The sequence below is a fragment of the Silene latifolia genome, chromosome 1 (assembly GCF_048544455.1).
Source record: "Silene latifolia isolate original U9 population chromosome 1, ASM4854445v1, whole genome shotgun sequence".
Classification (NCBI taxonomy): Eukaryota; Viridiplantae; Streptophyta; class Magnoliopsida; order Caryophyllales; family Caryophyllaceae; genus Silene; species Silene latifolia.
In genome coordinates, this window is record NC_133526.1 from 125,634,475 (window position 1) to 125,644,623 (window position 10,149).

Genomic DNA, 10,149 nt, shown 5'->3' on the forward strand with positions numbered 1-10,149 from the left:
GGAAGGGTGAAGAACAAGCATTGAAGAAACATCATGAGAAAGCCTTCCAAGGATCAAGCAAGCAACGATTGAAAAACGCACTCCAGGCCATCTCTCGCACGGTGCGAGTTTCCAGACTCCAGAATTCGCACGGTGCGAGTTTTCTGGGTTTGTGCCATTTTGTATTACGGGCTTTTCCTATGTTAAGCCCATGGTTATTAGGTTATGTTAGACTATATATAGGATATTTTCCTCTAGGTTAAGACATCTTATGCTCATTTTAATTAATCAAGTTGTAATTTTGGGAATTATTCATCTTTTTTATTGGGTTAGATCTACTATGGAGAACTAATCTCCTATTCTTAATCCGGCTCAAAGGTGTAATCTTTGGTTGTAAGACTACTTAATCTTTCCTTAATTTTCATTATCATTGTTAATCCATTGTGTTTATTGGTTGAATTTTGGAAACCTTGTTTACATTGAGTAATTAAGTGTGATTTCCTTGTTGCTTAATTAATCAAGTTCCTTAATTTATTGTTGTTGGGATTATTAAGTGTGATTTCCTTGTAATCTCATCTTTGCAACACCTTGTTATTTTGCTAATGAATGTGATTTCTTCTTGGCTTAATTAGCAAGTAAAGGATTAACTTCTAATTAGGCATTAATCGCGATTTCATTGTGTCTAATTACCTCTATTGAATCTCTAGTGCTCTTATCTTCTTATTAATTTGACCAATGTATGTTTTTTCTACTTGGTAGGATTGATAAGTTGGGTTATTTGATTAAGTGTGATTTCCTTGTCATTTGGCCATTATTAAGGAGATTTAGAAGATTAATCTTCACAATAGGGTGATAATATATAATTAAAGGATTGATTGAGTGGTTTTATCAACTAAAGCGCCACACTTTATTGAGTCGGATTAAGTTTTCCTTAAACTTGACAAATTTCCATCCTAAAACTTGCTTGTTTGATTGCTTGTTACATACTCTTATTTGAATTTCCTTTTGTGTCTTTGAAAACCAACCCCCCCCCCCCCCTTTACATACTTGTTGTTAATTTGTCACAATTATTCTAGTTGCTCTTTTAAATTCACCATTGCAAAACCCCCCTTCTCTTGGGTTCGATCCCTTTGCTTGCTACTTTACTAGTTTAGAATTAGTATTAATTAGTACGTATTGTGGTATATAAATTGTTAATTTGGCCGTCTTAAATAGCGACGTTTTAGGCGTGTCAAATTTTGGCGCCGTTGCCGGGGAAGTAACGGTTTCACTAGTGTTTTTGTTGGTGTTTTTAGAATAGTTGTGTTAGTTAACTTTCATTTCACAATTGTTATTTTCTTGTTCATTACTTGTGTGAACCTTTTTGATTGTGTGCTCTTGTGTAGAATTGTTTATGGTCAATACTAGGAACTCAAGTGAGCCACTTTTTCCATCCAACCCGAAAATTCAAAGATCACTTGCTTGGATAGGAGGATTTATTAGAAGAGAGAATCTGGTTATTCAAGAGATTAACCTCGTGACTCAACAAGACCAAGAGGAAGATAACATCATTTCTTTTGAAACTGAGCCACAAACATAAGAATCATCATGGATGATGCCGAGAATCCACCACACAAAGATGCACAAAGGGAGGATCCACCAAGGCCTAGGACCATCAAAGAACTCACCACACCGGACCTTACACAAGTCCCCTTGTATATCTCCTTTCCGGCCTTAGCGGAAAATGCCACCTTTGAACTCAAGTCCGGGCTCATCCACCAATTGCCCCAATTCCATGGACTTAGTACGGAGGACCTCAATAAGCATCTAAACAAATTCCATGTAGTTTGCTCAAGCATGAAGCCTAATGGGGTTACCGATGAGCAACTTCAACTAATAGCCTTCCCTTTCTCACTCAAGGACGCGACAAACAATTGGCTTTACTATCTCCCTACCGGGAGCATCACTACTTGGACTCAAATAAAGAGGGCCTTCCTAGAGAAGTATTTTCCCGCTAGTCTCTCCTCTCAATTGAAGAAAGACATAAGTAATGTTGAACAAATGGATGGAGAGAACTTGTATGAGTATTGGGAGAGGTTCAAACAACTTCTTGCTAGTTGTCCATACCATGGGTATACCGACCACGACCTACTCTTGAACTTTTGTGGTGGTCTCCTTGAGGATGACGCTAGGATGATTAAAGTCGCTACACAAGGAGGGATTGAATACATGTCGGTCCAAGAGGCAAATGAGTTGATTGAAAGATTGGTAGGAAGTTCTAGGAATTTCAGAAGGAGAGTTAGGAAGGCAAGTGTGGCATCTTCTTCAAGGCAAAGCTCCAACCATATGGAAGAAAAAGTTGATTTTCTTACCAATTTGGTTAAGGAACTTGCAAAAGGGAATGGGAGTACATCTCATGTGAAATTTTGTGGTCTTTGTAATGATCCAACTCATCCCACCGATGGGTGTCCATATTTGCAAACGGAGGAGGAAATTGAAGCGGTGAAAGCTCTTGGGTTTAGGAAGTTTGACCCATATTCCAACACTTACAATGAAGGGTGGAAATCCCATCCAAATATGGGTTGGGGAGGAAATCAAAACTAAAATCAAAAGGGATCCTCAAACTCCTCATTTCAGTAGCCAAATCAAAATCAAAACCAATCACAAAATTCCTTGGAAGAGATGATGAAGACACTTGCTATGAATCAAGTGGCAATGCAAAAAGAAAGTCAAGCCTTGCTAAACAATACCAAGGAATTCCAAACCGCCGTGCTTCAACAAAATCGGCTCACCGACTCTAGGATTGGTAAACTTGAGACCCAAGTTGGTCAAATTCTCAACACACTTACTTCACAACCCACTCAAGGAGGGAGCCTCCCTTCTCAGACAATTCCTCCACCCACCAAAGAACAAGCAAAAGCGGTCTCTTTGAGGAATGGTAGAGAGTTGGTAGAGGCACCCAAGGCTCCTAAGAAATCAAGGTCACTTCCTATTGTTCATGAAGTGGAGGATGTAGTTGAAGATGAAATTGAAGTGGTAGTAGAACATGGGGAAGCATCTACACCTGAACAAGTGAGGATCAATGAACCAATTCCGGAATACGAGCCACAAGCTCCATTTCCAAGTGCTTTGAATGACACAAGGATAATTGACAAGAAGACTTCAAGCCTTTACGATATCTTTCGTAAAGTAGAGGTAAACATTCCACTTCTTGATTTTTTTAGTAGTGTGCCCAAGCATGCAAAGTTTTTGAAAGAGTTGTGCACTACTAAGAGGACCAACAAGGCAAAAAGCATGAAAAAGGTAAGGGCTAGTGAACATGTGTCGGCAATGTTTCAAAAGCGTTTGCCACAAAAATATGGTGATCCGGGCATGTTCACCATCCCTTGCAAAATTGGTGACTTGGATTGTCAAAATGCTATGCTTGATTTAGGTGCATCTATTAATGTCTTGCCCACTTACCTTTACGAGTCTCTCAAATTGCGACCTTTAAAACCGACTCGTACGGTCATTTCTTTGGCCGATAGGTCCAATATCTACCCTAAGGGAATTTTTGAAGATGTCTTGGTGAAGGTGGGGGATATGATTTTCCCCGCCGACTTTTATGTAATTGAGATGGAACCCGAGAAAGGCTCAACTCCCATTTTGTTGGGAAGGCCTTTCATGAGAACTTCCAACACCAAGATTGATGTATCTAGTGGGTGCCTTACAATGGAGTTTGAAGGGAAAAAGATTGAGTATAGCATACATGAGGCAATAAAATACCCCACCGAGACCTCTTCTTTGTGTTTTCTTGAAGTTTTTGAACCAATTGTTCAAACCATGTATGAATTGTGTAAAATTAACACTTTGGATTTTGCTTTAACTAATGGAATGGTTGGAGAGGATATAGGGTATGTTTTGTCTTGTAATTTGCAGGAAACTATCCAAGAATTAGAGGAAAATCCGCCAATGGAAGAGTGGGAAGAGAAGGAAGCAATCCGGCGGGCAGAGGGGAATTCGCACCGTGCGAAAAAACAGAGCCCGGAACTCGCACGGTGCGAGTTGTCTGCTGTCCGGGATTTTTTCTTCCTTTCTTCCAATTTTTTAGAAGAGCTACCAAAGGAGAAATTCATTCCTTCTATTGTCAAGGCTCCTATTGTTGAAATGAAGCCCCTACCAAGCCACTTGAAGTATGCTTTTCTAGGAGATGAAGAAACTTTACCGGTAATTATTTTAAGCAAGCTTTCAAGGGAGAAAGAAGAAGCTCTCATCCGAGTTCTTAAGCAACATAAGGAAGCAATTGGGTGGACAATGGCCGACATCAAAGGCATTAGTCCCACTTTATGCATGCACCGAATTCTTTTGGAGGATGAAGCCAAACCCGTTCGCCAACCACAAAGGCGTTTGAACCCTCCAATGATGGATGTTGTGAAGAATGAGGTACTCAAGCTCCTTCATGTAGGTATGATCTATCCCATATCCGATAGTCAATGGGTTAGTCCAACCCAAGTTGTCCCAAAGAAGTCCGGGCTAATGGTAATCGAAAATCATGAAGGTGTTTTGATTCCCACTCGAGTTCAAAACGGGTGGCGAGTATATATCGACTACCGTAGGCTCAATGCCGTGACCCGAAAAGATCACTTCCCGCTTCCCTTCATGGATCAAATGTTGGAAAGGTTAGCGGAAAAAGCTTTTTATTGCTTTTTGGATGGATACTCGGGTTACTTTCAAATTCCAATTGCACCCGAGGACCAAAAAAAACCACTTTCACATGTCCTTTTGGAACGTTTGCCTATAGAAAGATGCCTTTCGGTCTTTGTAATGCACCGGGAACGTTTCAAAGGTGCATGATGAGCATCTTTTCGGATCATGTGGAGGACTTTATTGAAGTATTTATGGATAATTTTACCGTTCATGGTCAATCTTTTGAGGATTGTTTGAGTCATGTCTCTTGGGTTTTACAAAGATGTATTGATACCAACCTCGTTCTCAACCATGAGAAATGTCATTTCATGGTTGATGAAGGAATGGTGTTGGGACATGTGGTCTCCTCTAAGGGGATTGAGGTTGATAAGGCCAAGGTCGATACCATTCGCACCTTGCCTTATCCTACTAATGTGCATGAAGTGAGATCTTTCTTAGGTCACGTCGGGTTCTACCGACGCTTTATCAAGGATTTCTCCGAGATTGCCGCTCCCTTATGCAAGCTACTTCAAAACGATTGTGAATTCATTATGAGTGAAGAATACAAGGAAGCTTTTGATATGCTCAAGGAGAAGCTTATTTCGGCACCCATAATTCAACCTCCCAATTGGAGTGAACCATTTGAGATAATGTCGGACGCGAGTAATTATGCCCTTTGCGCGGTACTTGGCCAAAGGGTAGAAAGAGCACCCCATGTTATTCAATATGCGTCAACAATGATGAATGAGGCTCAAAGAAACTATACCACTACCGAGAAAGAATTTCTTCCGGTAGTGTTTGCCTTGGAGAAATTTCGACCTTATATTCTTGGAGCCAAGGTCATCATCTTCACGGATCATGCCGCCTTAAGGCATTTGGTGAACAAGAAGGAATCCAAACCCCATTTAATGCGATGGGTATTGCTTTTGAGTGAGTTTGATGTTGAGCTCAAAGACAAGAAGGGCACAACCACCATGGTGGCGGATCACCTAAGTAGAATTGTGCAAGAAAAACCTCAAGAAGTCTTGGAATCACCAATACAAGCCACCTTTCCGGCTGACACACTTCTAGCCTTGTCTTCCATTGAGCCATGGTATGCCCATATAGTCAACTTCTTGGTTTTACAAGAGTTTCCAAAGGGTCTTTCTCGTTCCCAACGGGATAAGATCAAGAGTGATGCTAAATATTATGTGTGGGATGACCCATACCTTTGGAAGTTTTGTGCCGACCAAGTCATTAGGAGATGTGTCCCGGATACCGAAGTCATTCCAATTCTAAAATTTTGCCACGAATATGCTTGTGGTGGGCATTTTGGAGCCAAGAAAAAGGCTAGAAAAGTTTTGGAAAGCGGTTTCTTTTGGCCCACACTATTCCGGGATGCTCGTGCTATGGTGAAGACATGTGATAGATGCCAAAGAGTTGGCAACATTTTAAGAAGAGGAGAAATGCCGCAAACTCCAATGATCTATTGTGAAATATTCGATGTATGGGGCATTGACTTCATGGGACCATTTCCCGCATCTTGTGGTTACATTTATATACTTTTGGCGGTGGACTACGTCTCCAAGTGGGTGGAGGCTAAGGCCACCAAGACCGATGATGCAAAGGTAGTTGGATAATTCATCAAAACCAACATCTTCTCTCGATTTGGTTTTCCTAAGGCCTTGATAAGCGACCGTGGAACTCACTTTTGCAACAAAGCCATTGGAGCTCTACTCAAAAAGTATGGGGTAATTCACAAGGTATCCACCGCCTATCACCCTCAAACCAACGGTCAAGCCGAGGTTTCTAATAGGGAGATCAAGGCTATCCTTGAAAAGACGGTGAATCCCAACCGCAAGGATTGAAGTTTGAGGTTGGATGATGTTTTGTGGGCATATCGCACAGCCTACAAAACACCAATCGGGATGTCACCTTACCGCTTACTTTTTGGAAAACCGTGTCATTTACCCGTGGAGGTTGAGCATAGGGCTTATTGGGCGGTCAAATCATTCAATTTGCAAATGAGTGAAGTGGGGCTTCATAGGAAACTTCAACTCCAAGAATAGGAAGAAATTCGAAATGATGCTTATGAGAATGCTTCCATTTACAAGGCAAGAACAAGAGCATGGCATGATAACATGATTTTAAGAAGAGTGTTCCAAGTGGGAGAGAAAGTCTTACTCTTTCAAAATCGGCTTAGACTTTTCTCGGGAAAATTGAGGTCTAGATGGATGGGACCATATGAGGTGGTTCATGTTTTTCCATATGGAGCAATCGAAGTAAAGTGCTTAAAGTCCGGGAAAGTTTTGAAAGTGAACGGTCAAAGGCTTAAGCACTATCATGAAGGAATTGAAATGGGTGAAGTGGGAACACTACACCTTGTTGATCCAATTTATGAAGATTAATGAAGATGCAACTTTGTCGAGCCATCGACGTTAAATAAACGGCAAAAGTTTGTAAATATTTCTTCCCTTGCATATTTAATTTCCGCATCTCATTGTTTTCATTGCATTTTTGCATGTTCAAATTAATTGCATCATTTAATTATTACATTATAAATTAATTCACTTGCATTTTCATTAATGTTTTGGCATGTTAGGGTGTTTTAATGTGTGTGTTAGTGTATAGGATACCAACTCAAGGGCATGTGTGAAGAAAGGAAGGAAGAAATATGTGTAAAAGAATTGGCTAAGTTGAAGAATTGGAGCACAAAGCGAGCAAGTCCAACAGTAACCTCGCACGGTGCGAGTTTCCAAACTCAATTTTTCGCACCGTGCGAGAAATCAGAGTAACCCAGAAATTCACTCGTGCTCTCCTTCATATTACCTTTTGTTCTTCCCCAATTCTCATAATCTTCATTCTCTTTCCTCATCCTAACCCTAACCCTTACCCACTCAAAATCAACCTTCAAATCCTTCACAAATCATCAATTTCAAGCATTTAACTTCCAAAATTCATCAATCTTCATCACCCAACATCAATTTGGACCAAAAAATTGATGCATTTACACCCTTGCCAGTTACGAAAATTCGACTTAGGGTTTTGTTGATTCAAGATTTGGAGATTTTGGGTTTGCAATTGGATTAAAGGGACGAATTGGAACATTCTTGTGTAATCTTCATCATCCAACAACATAAACAAGAATCAAAAGGGAGGTATAAACCTTATTCTTATTCTTGTCATTCCAAGTTACCATAATTTCGAAATTTGATTAGTTCAATTCGAAACTTTGTGGTTAAATTGTGTTGTTTTTCGCCCATAAACATTTTCTAACTTGTGAGGTGATTTACATTCAACAAACAACTAGTTAGCACATCATCCTTTTAGTGCATATTAGGTGTTTGTTCATTTGCCTCAACCAAAAATTCTTTTCAAACTTATGTCTTTTCTGAAAAAATTGTTGTACCATGGGAAAGGGCAAGGCTTCCGAGGCTTCCTCCTCACAAGGACCCATGGGAGCCTCGGCTTTTGACGATAATGAGTACTCGGGAAAGGAGGGCCTCCGTGACAAAGCCCTCCAAAATTGGAAAAGGTTTGCATCTTTGTCCACCGTAGCACAGACCAAATTTCTTGATGAAAATGTTCTTATTGGGTTAGGAATGCTTCCCATGACCCGAATGCTCCTTGAGAAGGTCGGCCTAGAGTCGATTATTGGGAAAGCCGCACACACCCAAAGAGGTGTTACCTTTGAATTTCTCTCTACCTTGGAGAAAGTAAAGTTGGGGAGGGATAAAACCCCGGGAATCAAGTTTCAGGCATGTCGACTTGTCCATACATTAACTTATGACCAAGTGAGAGAGGCCCTCTACATTACTAAAGCCCCCGTAAATGAACCCCTTGACAAGAAAAAATTGAGTGAATTTTGGAATACATTACGGGGGATGTGAGGCATGGGAATTCAAAGAACACAACCCTTCCCCACCCCATTTTGCGCATCTTGAGCCGACATATAAACACAAACTTTTTGGTCATGACCGAACCCACCAAGATGAACTACCTCCAATTATAATGTCTTTGGTCCATGACCCCGGAGGGGAAGGGGATACCGGATTGGGTAGATTTGTTTGTGAAAGGTTGCCTCGAATTACAAAAAGAACCAAAGGGAACCATTTTTATCGGGGGTATGATTGAGATGATTGTGGCAAAGACGGGTGTACCGTTCCCACCTAATGCATGGACACTTGAGGGTAGTTGCCTCATGGACTACAAATTCTTGACAAAAGCAAACATGCTTGAGGTTGTGGACCGAATCGCCCCCTTGGTGATTTGGTGTATGGGTGGCAAGAACTACAAGTATTACATGTACTTACCCCGTCTCCCCAACTCACCCTTGGGTTGGGGAAGTGGCCAAGACTTTTACATGCCCCCCGATGACGAGTTTGTGGACCTTTGGGTTGATAGAGCCCATGTAGTTGAACCCGACAATAAGGAAGGTGGAGAGCAACCACAATGGGGGGAGCTCTAACTTATGGTGACATGCCACATGTTGATGCACCTTTTGATGAACCAATGCCAAATGCTCCTTTTGATAAACTCCACTTCACTCTACCTCACATGCCACAAGCACCACCACAACAACATCCTTTCATGGCACCGCAATTCAACTACCAAGCTTTCCAAACTTGGCAATCGGATATCACAAACCGTGTAACAAACCTTGAGTCCACTCTCTCTCAATTTCAACTCACGGAGAATGCCCGGTGGGGAATCACCGAGAACCGCTACCACCACTACCAAGAGGACATGGAAGAAGTGTGTTATGTCCAAAACGCAGCTTTTGATATGGTGGCGGCCATGAATGCCCAACACATGCAACAATTCCCCACCCAATACCAAGGCTATGGTGAGACTCAAGTGAATGAAAAAAGAGCCGAGATGGCAAGATTTCGAAGAAGAAGGGGAGGACCTCCGGGAAGTGGAGGTGCCTCAAGCTCACACTCTTGAGCGGGTTTAGGGTGTTCACCTCACACTTTGGGGACAAAGTGAAGAATTAAGTGTGGGGTGGACATGAGTTGGTAACATCATGTATATTTTGTAATATATTCATTTCATGCATCGTATTTCAATTCAAAAAAAAAAAACGAAAAAAAAAAAGAAAAGAAGAAGAAAACCCGGCTAGGATAAAAACCCGAAAGGGCATCCTAGGCAAAAGTGGGAAAGTGGCCGAGGCCGGAGTGAAAACAAATGAAAAAAAGAGTGCGACCCACGAGAGTAGAGGTGAGGAAAAGAGCTCAACCGAAAACCCGAAAGGGCGGTTTAGGCAAAATGAGAGAATTAGGAAAAATTGGAAAATCTTGTTGACTCTTTGAAGCCTTGAAATCATGTCACATACACGACTACTTCCATTTGATGGTGGTGACATAAGTGGTGGAGCTCTAGAAGGCCGGAAGGGTAGGATAGAAGTGTGTCAAGGCTAAGTGGGGGGTGTTGGAGGACGAATCTTTAATTAGCGCTTGATACACTTGGTGAATGAAGAAGTGAGTGGTGTTGTTTTGAATGAATGAGTTGAGAAGTATTTTGGAGGAAATTGAGGTTGCCTAATTG

At 41.4% G+C, this 10,149-nt stretch overlaps 1 protein-coding gene across 1 annotated transcript; it reads left to right on the forward strand.

The window, feature by feature from the left end:
* The first annotated feature begins 1,566 nt into the window (after positions 1-1,566).
* Positions 1,567-2,562, forward strand: LOC141655256 (uncharacterized). Its single transcript, XM_074462344.1, has one exon. It carries the CDS (start codon positions 1,567-1,569, stop codon positions 2,560-2,562), a length of 996 nt encoding a protein of 331 aa, XP_074318445.1.
* The last annotated feature ends 7,587 nt before the right edge of the window (positions 2,563-10,149 follow it).

What these genes read in the sequence shown, in the direction of transcription:
- LOC141655256 (XM_074462344.1), top strand. Translation starts at nt 1,567, where the DNA reads ATGGATGATGCCGAGAATCCACCACACAAAGATGCACAAAGGGAGGAT.